Genomic DNA, 12,463 nt, shown 5'->3' with positions numbered 1-12,463 from the left:
TGCTGTGCACGGGCTTTTCTCTAGTTGCAGCGAGCAGGGGCTACTCCTGGTAGCGGTGCGTGGGCTTCTCCTTGCGGTGGCTTCTCTTGTTGCGGAGCACGGGCTCTAGGTGCGTGGGCTTCAGTAGTTGTGGCTCGTGGGCTCTACAGCGCAGGCTCAGTAGTTGTGGCACACAGGCTTAGCTGCTCTGCAGCATGTGGGATCTTCCCGAACCAGGGCTCGAACCCATGTCCCCCTGCACTGGCAGGCAGATTCTCAGCCATTGCACCACCAGGGAAGCCCAACAATGTCTTTTCTTAATAGATGGTAGATGTACATAGTATAAAATTTAAAAGTTGCAAAAGTAATCTCCCAGTTATCCTTCCCCAAGGCAACCATTGGCATCAGTTTTCTGTGTTCTTAGGAAGATATTCTATTAAATACACACCCGTAGGCACACACACAAGTAGCATATAATCATAATGTTCCACACTTATTTCTCCCTATTTATTTTAGAGATGGTTCTATATCAGGGCCTAGAGTTGTTCCATTATTTTTAATGGCTGAGTAGTATTTCATTATGAGGATGTACTATATTATTTAATAATTACTTAATCAGCCCCTCATTGGGCTTTTAAGTTATTCCTAATCTTTTGCTATTACAAATGATGCTATAATGGCTACCTTTGTACATAAATCATTTCACGAATGTGTGAGGATTATCTGTGGGATAGATACTTAGAAGTGGAATTGCTGGTCAAAGAGTATATGCACTTTTATTTATGATACATATTGCCAAACACCTCTCCACAGAGGCTGTACCTTTTACACCCTCCCAGCAATGAGAAATGCTCATTTCCCCACTCTGTTCCCCACTCATGTGTCCTTCACACCTTGCGGCATATTGGCACGTGGTACCCACTCAATAAATACATTGTAATTGTTGATACAAGGTGTCCTATATTAATTCCAGAATCATTTCAAAATCAGCCCTCCCACTATTTTTAAAGATAACAAAATTAAGACTAAAGAAGAGAATATACTGTACATACATACAATCAGTTGTCCGGCAAACAGCATTTGTTTAATCACCAGTCTATGTCCAGCCAAGGTAACCTTGGTTGGTGCCTTTGGAGCTGGTAAAACATCTGCAGGGGCAAGAAATGTAAAGGCCACGGTGCACACAGATAGACAGAGGCTAGGCAAAGTCTCAACAGGTGAAACAGGCAAAATCAGCAACCTCAGCCCTTCTAACAGGCAAGGTAAACTCCAAAGAAAAACCAAGTCCAATTAAAAATGGAACTACCATATGATCTAGCAAATCCACACCTGGGCATATGTCTGAAGAAAACAAAATAATTTGAATTTGAAATAATTGAAATAATTTGAAAAGATATATGCACCCTGATGTTCACTGCAGCATTGTTTACAACAGCCAAGATATGGAAGCAACCAAAGTGTCCATCAAGAGATTAAAGAAGATGTGGTGTATATATATACAATGGAATATTAGCCACAAAGAATGCAATTTTGCCATTTGCAACAGCATGGATGGACCTGGAGGTATTAATGCTTGCTGAAATAAGTCCAATAGAGAAAGACAAATACTGTTATGTTTTCATTTTATATATGGAATCTAAAAAATAAAACAAATGACTATAGCAAAACAGAAACAGACTCACAGATACAGAGAACAAACTAGTGGTTACCAGTGAAGAGAGGCCTGGGGGAGAAGAGAATTAAGAAGTAACAAACTACTAGGTATAAAATAAATAAGATACAAAGATGCAATGTACAGCACAAGGAATATAACCAATATTTTATAACTTTAAATGGAGTATAATCTATAAAAGAAAAAGCAGGTTCAGCCAGGCTGACCCCATCCACCAGCTCTCTAAAGACCAGGAAAAGGCATCCTTGTCTAGGGATGTGTCTCTCAGAAACATATGTCTGTTGGCCATTAAATTACATTGAACACACAATTGACTAAGGGGAGCTGACAGTGATCTTGCAGATCACAGACCAAACCCCAGGTTTACAAATGAGAATCCCAGGGCCCAGAGATGCTAAATGGGTAAATGGCCCTAGGTCTCATTTGACTGAGCAGAACCCAGGAGGGGGCATCTGGTCAACTAACACAAATTAGATTTCAAACTAGACTTTCCTATTGCATGCACGCATGCATTCATTCATTCATTTATTTGGCTGCGCCGGGTCTTAGTTGCGGCACTCAGGATCTTCATTGTGACACACGGGATCTTCGTTGCAGTATGTGAACCCCTAGTTATGGCATGTGGACTCTTAGTTGCAGCATGCATGCAGGATCTAGTTCCCCGACCAGGGGTCGAACCCAGGCCCCCTACACTGGGAGTGCAGAGTCTTAACTACTGGACCACCAGGGAAGTCCCCCTATTGCAATTTCTATTCCTTAAATTCATGAAATACTAGGAATTATTTTGAAAACAGACGTTTACAAAACTGTTGTATGGCATTCGACCCTGCAGCCAAATTAATGGCCTAAAAAACTCTGTTACCTGACTGAAGTTTCTGCAGAGAACTTTCCTTTCCCTACTCCTAATCTCTAAATCCTGGGTGGTCTGTGTCCATGCTCAACACAATAGGGCTAAGAGTCTCCCAGTTCTAACCCTTACTTCAGGCAGATCGTCTCCACTACCAAGAGCAAAAGTCTAAAAAAAATTAAAAAAATTAAAGTGGACCCCTGAGAACTCCCAAATCATGGGGTCAAAGCCTTGGACCCACTAAATGCACATTCCAAACGTGACTGACTCATCCAAGGCCTCACCAAGACCAAGTGTGACCTCAGAAATAGTTCTACAACTGCTTGGAGAAAGGAAGCCCTCAAGACACCAGTCCTTCCATTTGCAGTGCTTTCGGAGCACAAAATACTTTCACTTGCATGACTGTATCATTTAATCCTCATGCTACTCTGTGTGAAGATCAGTGGGATGAAGAAACAGGTTCAGAAAGGTTAAATATCAAAGGTTGCCCAGCTTGTCAGCTGCATCTGTAGCAGAAGCAGCCCTCTCTAAACCTGACGGACAGACCCATAAATCAAATCACCATTTAATAACTCACAATGCCTCCCTTTCCTCCTCTATGCCTCAAAATAGAAATAAAATTCTGGTTTGCTCTAAGGGTGCCCATTGCAGTTGTTGGTGGCTTCTTCCTTTAAGTCAGTTTTGTTAATAAGAAAACAATACCATAAAACAGGCCTAAACTTTTACCGAATGATCTCAGGCAACCTACCTAAACAATAAACACATGAAGTCAAGCTCTCAGTCTTTTTCTCAAGGACAAAAGCTATGGGTCTGGTTTAAAATCTCTGGCTTTGGGAAAAGAACTCTCTAAATTAAAATATGAAAGCCAGATGTATGGAGTTTTCTAAAGTAAATGATCACACAAAGTGTGGGCTATTATTTGTACCTTATTACTATTCCCCATGAAAGTATCATTATACTGCCCAACAAAAATACATGTCAAACATGGAATCAATCACCCTGTCTACTGGTAGGCACAGCACAAAAATTCCTTTCTCTCAGTGCCTAAAATAATTTCTTTTTAAAGGCCTTTTCTTTGGTCTGGATCTCGTGGAAGCTCTTTGCAGCCCTGACACCCACCATGTTTCCAATGCCGAGTAAACCCAGGACCCAAAGCAATAGGCTATAAAGAACATTAAGTTCAGTACCCGTCTAGAATTAGGGCATGCCATGTTACAGTAACTTTTAACCTCAGTTTCTCCATCTGCTGAAGGACAGGGTTGGGTTAAGTGACTCCTAAGATTCCTTCCTCTAAACACCTCTGATTATAAAAAGTCAAAAATACAAGTCTGAAAACTAATTTTGAACTTTAAAACAAGCTAATTTCATCTACCTATAACAGATGCTCTAAAGCAGTACTTTCCAGTAGAAATCTAATGCAAGCCACATGTGTAATTTAAACAATTTTAGTAGCCTTACTAAAAAAAAGTGAATTTAATTTAAACAATATATTTATTTCACCCATGTCAAAAAATTATTCTATCATTAACCCAAATGTTTCAATTATTAACGAGCTATTAGAAGTGACAAAACACTCAACATACATAACAAATCTCACCTGAAGGCATCACATGAAATGCTGTCCCCCCAGAATAAAGTTATATTCAACAGAAAAATATCTTATCCTGCTTCTGTCTTAAATTTTAAATAATTCATTAAGATTAAAAATGCGGATCCTCAGTTACACCAGCCCCATTTCAAGTGGTCAAAAGTGACCAATGGCAAGTGACAGTGCAGCTCTGGGGACCTACAGAGTGAGTCCTCCACACTCCTTAGGGGGGAATTCTAATGAACCAAACTCCTCTGTTTCGCAACACCGTAACATTAACCCTTCCAAAGGACACTAGGCAGTATTTATACTGTTAGCAATTATTTGCAAAAAGCTACTTCAATGACCTGAAAGTGACAGTGTGAGTCTTAAGTTACTAAGAGGGCTCATAAGGACCACAGGGGATCACCCTGATGTTAATGAGCAATGTCTGGTCCAGAGGCCACACAATTACCAGATTATTGCAAAGGGCATATGAAGAATGGGTAGAAATAAGGGGCTTAGGTGCTAGGAAAATACTATCTGTTCCAACTAAGGATATGAATTAACCCTGAGTCTGGAAATGACATTTCAACTGCTTCAAATGTATACATTTGAACATGCACAGTATCCACTGTTGTCACCAACTGCCAGGCAGCAATTTGGACCTCTTAAAAAGTAATTGATAAGTATATATACCACATTTCATTCTCTTAAAATCAGTATAGAAGGGGCTTCCCTGGTGGCGTGGTGGTTAAGAATCCGCCTGCCAACGCAGGGGACATGCGTTTGAGCCCTGGTCCTGGAAGATCCTGCATGCGGCGGAGGAACTAATCCCATGCGCCACAACTACTGAAGCCCGCACACCTGGAGCCCGTGCTCCGCAACAGGGGAAACCACCGCAATGAGAGGCCCGGGCACCACGGCCAGAAGGGGCCCCAGCTCTATGCAACTGGAGAGGGCTCGCACGCGGCAGCAAGGACCCAACGCAGCCAAAAATAAATAAATAAACTTATTTTTTAAAAAATCAGTACAGGAATCTTTTACTTTCCTTAAGGTAAATATTTTCAATTAACCCACTAAATAAATATGTAAGGACAATGGCTACCTGGTGAGCCTTTACATTAAGATTTGAAAACAAAAGATCACAGTGCCAACATGCTAAATCCAGGTAAAGGTAAGTATGACACAATCTAACAATAATAACAGTAAGTGCATTTACTGTGCGCTTTCTATGTGCTCAAGACTCTTCCAAGCACTTGTACCCATAAGCTCACTTGTACTCACACCAATTGGCAAGGAAGGTGGTATTAAGATCCACACCGTTTATATTACAGAAGAACTCACATAACAGAGGCTCTTACTCAGAATACCCGAGGCCTCTTTAGGGAGGCTGCACAGTGCAGTCCTGCCAGGGCTCTGCTGCTGACTAGCTGTACAGAGAGCTCTGGGCTGTAAGGAAAAACCGAGACATCATACCTGTCCTCACAGAACTGTTTTTCATGTGGGAAAAAGGTATGTGAATGCCACTTAAAAATACAGAAGACAAGCCAGGGGTGAGGTATTAACGCTATTAATAAGTTCAACACCTGTTGCAGATGTCAAAGGAACATGAGAAGCATCTAATTCTGAGGCTTCTGGGTCTAACCACTATACAAAAAATAGAAGGTGAGCTCCTGATGTATTTACATCAGACATCACATGGCAACACCGAAGGGCAGTGGGTGTAAAAAGTTTTCAGCTGTGTCATCTCCCCCATGGGTCTTATAGAAGGTCTTTCCCTTCACCACTCTGCCTTTCTAAAGAGTTACTTAGAGGTAGTTATTACAGAAGAAATATTTCAGTCTTTAAAGACTAAAAGATGGGCTGGGGCTGGGAAGAGGGCAAGGCCACAGGGGTCAGCTCAGGAAGGCTGGGTTTAGCCTTCCACTAACACATTTCCCCCCACCCCCCCACCACCAGCTCTTTCTGTTCATACAACCTGCCTGTGGACACTGCCCCATCTCTAGGCCCAGAACCCCAGAGTAAGAAACTCTGCTACCAGTGAAGGAGTGTGTCTGGCATGGGGTTCAAAGAGATGGCTCTTCAATCCACATAAGCAGGGGATCCAGCAGACAAGCTGGAGGATCCCACAGAGGAGACAGGGCACACATAAGGCCTTGCCATTGATCGGTTTTCTGTCTCCACAACAATCAGGTCCTCACATGAGACCAGGACAAGCCACAGGAGAATATGCAGCTTATAGCGAAGAGTGAAAAGGGGCGTGGATTACCAGAATTCAAGGAGGGATTTTTTTTTTCAAGTGGGCCAAGGAAATCTCAGATGCCACACATTCAAACATTCCTGACAAAGAAAATGTATAATTATGATAATAATCATCACAGCCACCAGTTGTTGTATGCTAGGTCTTGTGCCCAGTTCTTACTTAATCCTAAGAATGCTGTGACATACCTATCACCCACACCTAATGATGATAAAGCCAAGGCACATCCCACTGTATTATCACTCACTCAAGCTCCCTGGGCCTCGATTCTCTCTGTGTAAGTCAGGGATAAGGCTCCTTACCTCACAGGGCGGAGTAAGGAGTACACAGGACAAAAATCAGTGTGTGAAAGCACCTGGCACCTGGCCGGCATGTGGAAGAGCCTGAGAGACTGCGGCTGCCTTCCCCAACACTGCTAGATGCCCACATCTGTTAGCTCAGGGCGCACAAGCAAAGCCTCTTTTCTGGGACAGAAAAGAGAGGATATTGTCTGTTTTTTCTCTCTTGGGTGAATTTTGCTAATCACTGAGGCCGGAAGCCAAGGATGAGATGGTCCCAGCTGAAGGAAGACGGTGAGAGCAAAGGGATCTTAGCGGAGGTCAGGAAGAGAGAAACTCTCCCTGTGCCTCCACAGAGAAGAAAACAATTCATCCTAAAAGCAAACCGGCAACTTCTGGCTCGTTCTTCCTCTCCTTTCACCAATGGAGTGAATACCCTGGCGATGAGTTTCTGTTAAAACCCAGGAACAGCAGGACCTGCAAGCTTGAGCACAGATGGTTTCACAATGGGGCCAATAGGAGAAAAATCTACTCCCTCCTTGAAAAAGGGAGCTTAAAAAAATTTCTTCTTAAATGGCTAACAAAGGTGGTACAGATCAGAGTGACAGTTACAGATCTTCAATACTGCACTGGTGATGCCAAGGCGACGAAGCCACACCTGCACCACAGCCAGAGCCCCTCAGCATCTCTGCCGACACCTGCCCATCTTCTGATGCATGGGCCATAATAACTTCCTGTCCACATCCAGCTCATGTGTCTTGCCCTTTCCAAAACCTCCCATGATTTCCAAATGCCTTAGATAAACGTGAAACGCCACGCATGGGCACCGAAGGCCCTGTTCAGCCAGCCCCACATTAACCTTTTCACCCCGAGTGACCCTATATGCCGCCACAGGCCAGATCACGCCTGCACCCTTCCTCCAGCTTCCAAGTGAAGCTGAGCCAAGAGGAATCCTACCAGCTTAAAAAATCTAGATAGACTGCTACCTCCTCCAGGACGTCCTCTCTGAGCACCCCAGCTGGAAGTGACATTTTCTCCTCTGCGCTGTCATGTATCACCAATGAATATCACTTGTATATATACCAAGTTCCAAGAGGGCAGTAATGGATTCGCTCTCACATCTGCTGAGCAAGTACTATTAAATAAGCACCAGGCATGGTGCGAGCCACCAGAATTACAAAAATGACAAAAACATAGTCCCTATCCTAGAGGAAGTCATACCTTAAGCAGGGGAGATGGAGATGTAATTTATACTCATTATGATATGAAACATGCCCTATAATCCAGGTGTACAAAGAACAAAGGGACTGATTAATTAGGAGAAGGGGTAATTTGAGAAGCAAATGTCCTTCAAGGAGGATAATATATTTGCTACACTATCTATCTTAGAAGATTAAAACAACTTCATGCCCTGAAAGTTCCCTAGGGCGTGTTAATACCTAATAATACTTGTGGAATGAATAAGTTACATTTAGGCTTAGAACTCAGCATTTTCACTGTGTACCTAAGGTGTCTGGGGGGTTAAAGAATTCTAATTACTTAATAAAGGTATCATGTTTAGTATCAGTTATAGCCCAACTACTAGTCATAGAAAAATTATTTAACTTCATTCAAATTTTTCTTTGGGTACTCTACTAAAAACAAAATATTATACCTTAAGAATCATAAATGCACATTACTTCAGGTTAACAATAAAACTGATCTTTTGAGACAACAAATGTGACAGTATTTTCAAATACCCATTAAGGAATTTTGTAATCTGGATAATATAACAATTAGTCAATATAAATGCGGATTAACTGTATTTTCATAGAGGACACGAGCTATTTCCCTCAGGCTGATTGTCAGGAAAAGGACAAGAAAGTGGGCAACCTCACTTTCCTCCCTATTCTAGACTTTGTTTCTAAAGCATCAATCTATCACCAGAATAGCCCAACCTCTTCAGCTACTCTATAGCTTCCCTTACTATCTGTCCTCAGTACCCAAACTTCTTCAAAAAGTACCCGGTAGAAAAGGCAGTCAAGACCCAGAGAGGTGTGGCATATGACTTTTAACTTCACCCTGAAATTTAAAAAAATGTTTAGCTTATCTTTTTAGGACTAGTTCCCTGCAGCTATAGGCTGGAAAAATGGTAAATAGCAGCGGTAACAATCACCAGGTCAAATAAAACTGCTCTGTGTTAAAGGATCTGAAGGAGACACTCTACCTGAGTAAATGAAGTGTACTTGGTCCCTCTGGTTTCTAGAGTTTTCATCACGTTCTGTGTTCTCTCTCCCACTACCCCCTTCTGGTTTAGAATAAGAGGTATGAACAGGCTGCCATCGGAGGAGATGGTGGGCTACCCTGCAAAGAACAAGGAATATCCTGAGGTTTCCTGAGAACAAACAGTAATATCCCGGCTTAAAACTGTCTCTGGAAGTCACTGCATCACAGTGGTTCCACTGGGGCTGGGACCACCACCTAGAAGCAATTGGAACGGTGTCGGGACAGGGGAGGGCGGCCCTTTCTGGTCGTCACAGTGAAGCTAAATACCCTGTAATGTGGGACAACCCCCCATTCCAAAGAGAAGTCCAGCCCCTTTGCCAGCGGTACCCTCTTTGAGGAACACTGAGGGAGCTCCTTGAGGTAGAGACACTGTCTTAATGAATCTCTGTAAAGGAGCCCCTCATTCTTTAGCATCTAACCAAACACCCATAGTCATCAGACAAGGAAGGAAAGAAAGAAAGGAAGGGAGAGCAGTGATGACGGACTTTCTAAATCCCTGTTCTGCCATCGAGAGTGGCATGGCCATGGACAAGTTACTTTACCTCTTTGAATAGGTTTCCTAGTCTGTAAAAAGGGGGTAACAGCCGCCATCACCATAGCTTTATTGTCAAGATCAAGTAAGAGGGAACATGTCCAGGACCTAGTACAGTACTAGCAGCTGTTCAGTAAATGTTAGTTTTTCCCCTTTTTCTTCCCCCTGAAATTGCCAGTTGCCTGTATCCTGATGTCTTGTAACATCCAAAGGTTGGTTCTCTTTATAACGTTGCAAGCGAGTTGGTAATGCAAGAGAGTCGGTAATGTGAACAAAAATGAAAGAGTAATTGTTCCCTCCGCCTCCATTATTAGCTCCGCCAGCACACACACCGGTTACTGAAACCTGATGGCACAACGGTGCTGTTATCAAGTGAACTTTGGAAACCTGTAGCACAGGGCAATGCCATGCGCTCCGGAGCCGCAGGTTTCCAAGAGTCCCACAGGGACAGAGGAAAGGGGGGTCGTTTTTACCCACATCTCTCTGGGGAGAAAAGGCTTTATTTTTCAGGATCAATAGAAGAGATGTTCCCCCAGCTCTTCTTAAGACGCTTTTCCTCCTTTCTGAACGTCCCCCCAAGTTCAAGACCCAGAGGCCCAAGTCCTTCAGCAACACCAAAAACTTCCGTATATAATCAATCCTGCCCTGGCATCCCAGGGGCACCTCATGGGGGAAGGGGGCACAGAACCTACCAATAGTGGGGATGCTTATCGAATCTGGGAACTCCCCTAAGGGAATCTCCATCCGCGCACTCTTGAGAGGAATTCCTAACATTTCATTATTATTGAATCACTCTGTGGTCACATATGTGCACTCCGCTAACCAGAAGAAATATATAGCATAAAATGTGCCATGCAAGTCAGAATCAAGTAGGCACTGCGGTCTAATAGGATTCCCACGCAACCTGCCCCCAAGCAGGTGTGCCAAGTGCCCCAAAGGCAAAGCATCATGTCTGGTCAAAGATTCCTGAAAAGAAGATGGTTTGGAGAAAAGTGCCAGGACTCTGATGGCAGAGAATGCTCCAGTGCCAGCTCTAGCTCTTACCAGCTATGTGACTGCTTTGGTCATTTGCCCACGGCCCCCAGATCCCTTCCCCATCCATCCCCAGGCTCCCTTGCTATATGGCTTCCAGCTACATTCCAGCAGGGGTCTGCGAGAAGAGCAGGGGACGCTGGATGGTAGGAGGCAGAGCCCCTCTCTCAGTGGCCCCAGCTCCTCACTCGGTCCAGCTGCGGGAGGGCCGGTGAGGCCCTGGAATTCCACCTCCTCTCTCTGCCCCTCCAGCTCTAGGGCTGGCAAGTGGTTTCCAGAGGCTGCTAATCTCTGGCTTGTCTGTCTGGTTTCTCGGCTCTCCCATCACCTATATAATTAATTTCCTATATGAAATCCTTCTGCTTAAAATACCTCATGTGCTTTCCAGTTCCTAAACCGAACTCTGGACTGCTTCTTAACCTCTCCAAAGAGTTTTCTCAATAATGACAAAACGTACCTTAACAGGGTTGTTAAAAGAACTAAAGATAATGAGTGTAAACACAGCACAAGTAAATACTCCCCAAAATGCTTTCCCTTTTCTCACATGAAGGACCTAAGTACAAGCTGCATGTCAAGGAGCAAATCGAAGTGGTACAGAAGAGACCAAAAAGCTACATTCCTCCTGGGTTCATTAAAATGAATCCTTTAAACTAGTTTTCCTTTTCCTCCCAACCTCTCCCCCTTTACTTCTAGAACCCTTTTTCCAAGTGGAAGGTTACCTGGAATCTCCCCACTCTCAGTCCACTGCCCCAAGGATTCTCCCAAACGTGCAGCCTGGTAAAGAAGTGTCTAGCAGAGGGTGAACCTCTGTCTCTGGAGAAGAAAGAACCTGAACCCACAGTCTGGTTCTCATTCTTGGCCTCGTCTCAGCTTGGGAACCAGCAGAGAAAGAACATACAAGCTGGCGGTAGCACTAAGCACACCGGCCCCACCCCTGTCCTCTGGGGTTGGTTTCTCAATGTACATTTTAAACATGTTTCATTGAGAAGTACCAAGAACAAAATAACTTCTTCAAAAATTGGCAATTTTTTCTATTACAAGAAAAAAAATGATAGTTTTTATTTTTGGTGGTTTTCATTACCAGGATTGTAATGATTAAAAGAATTTGATTTTATTTTTTTGGCTAGGTCAAAAAAATTCATGGTTCTTCAACACGCTCTAGCCACAGCAGCAAGACTCCCTGGCTCCAGGACTGTAAAACCCACCAGCAAAAAGCACAGGTTCTTAATAAGCCAACCCTCAGGCACCTGGAGAAGCAGTGCACGTCCACCTTGGGTCACACCCCTGTTCCGATTCTGTTCACAGAAGGCCTCAGAACCTGATCAATCATTGCTCCCTGTATTCTAATCCCTTAGAATTGCCGGGGGATAGGCTGGGTTCTGCATCCGTGTAATCCATACAATTCTGTGCTGAAGCAGAGCACACACAAGAACGTCCAGTCTGGAGTAAAGCCAATTTCTATACTGTTTATCAGCAGGCCCCTTACATACACAGTTAATACTGTCCCTGACTCCCAAACAGAATTGGGGGTGGGCTACATCGGCTACATCCAGAAAAGGGAAAGGGCATTTAATGCGAAGAATGATTCACTGAAATACAAGCATGCACTGCAAATACCGTTAACAGGTACTTTAAACACATAGGTACATCATTCAGCACAAAACAAGCGAAAGAACAGGACTGTTTTTTTAATCTTAAAACAATAATAGGAGGGACAGGTTAAAAGAATTTCAAACTACTGATGACTAGAATTAGAAAAGCAGGCAGCTTCCTGAGGGCAGACTAGATGTACCCCTCCATCACGTGATGGCCGGGGGAAGACTGGACCTGGGCCACACAAAGATGGGCCTGGCAACACTGGAGAGAGGTCACAGCTGGCTCGGGGCGCCCACGCCCTGCTGGCCCTGTTCCCACCCTGTCTGCAAGGCAGGGCTGAGGCAGCTTCAGAAGGGACTGAACCACACCCTCGAGTGTAGTGCACCACACACACACACACACACACACACACACACACACACACACACACAC

The 12,463-nt window shown here is 43.8% G+C and overlaps 1 protein-coding gene across 5 annotated transcripts in view; it reads right to left on the bottom strand.

Annotated features, from left to right (window-relative positions):
- Positions 1–12,463, bottom strand: part of NFE2L2 (NFE2 like bZIP transcription factor 2) — a 76,193-nt gene that overhangs the window by 13,752 nt on the left and 49,978 nt on the right. The window contains exon 2 of one of the 5 annotated variants that reach the window (XM_027127401.1): positions 8,813–8,949. The exons of the other annotated variants lie outside the window; for them this stretch is intronic. Coding sequence (XP_026983202.1) covers positions 8,813–8,860 — 48 coding nt within the window. The 5' untranslated portion in view covers positions 8,861–8,949. The remainder of the gene's footprint in view (positions 1–8,812; positions 8,950–12,463) is intronic. 5 annotated transcript variants of the gene reach the window in all.

This window comes from Aethalodelphis obliquidens, unplaced genomic scaffold (genome assembly GCF_003676395.1).
Source record: "Aethalodelphis obliquidens isolate GAN/ISIS:26980383/991018 unplaced genomic scaffold, ASM367639v1 scaffold2, whole genome shotgun sequence".
In the NCBI taxonomy this organism is placed as follows: domain Eukaryota; kingdom Metazoa; phylum Chordata; class Mammalia; order Artiodactyla; family Delphinidae; genus Aethalodelphis; species Aethalodelphis obliquidens.
Note: the sequence above shows the minus strand (reverse complement) of the source record. Positions and strands in the feature narration are given on the sequence as shown.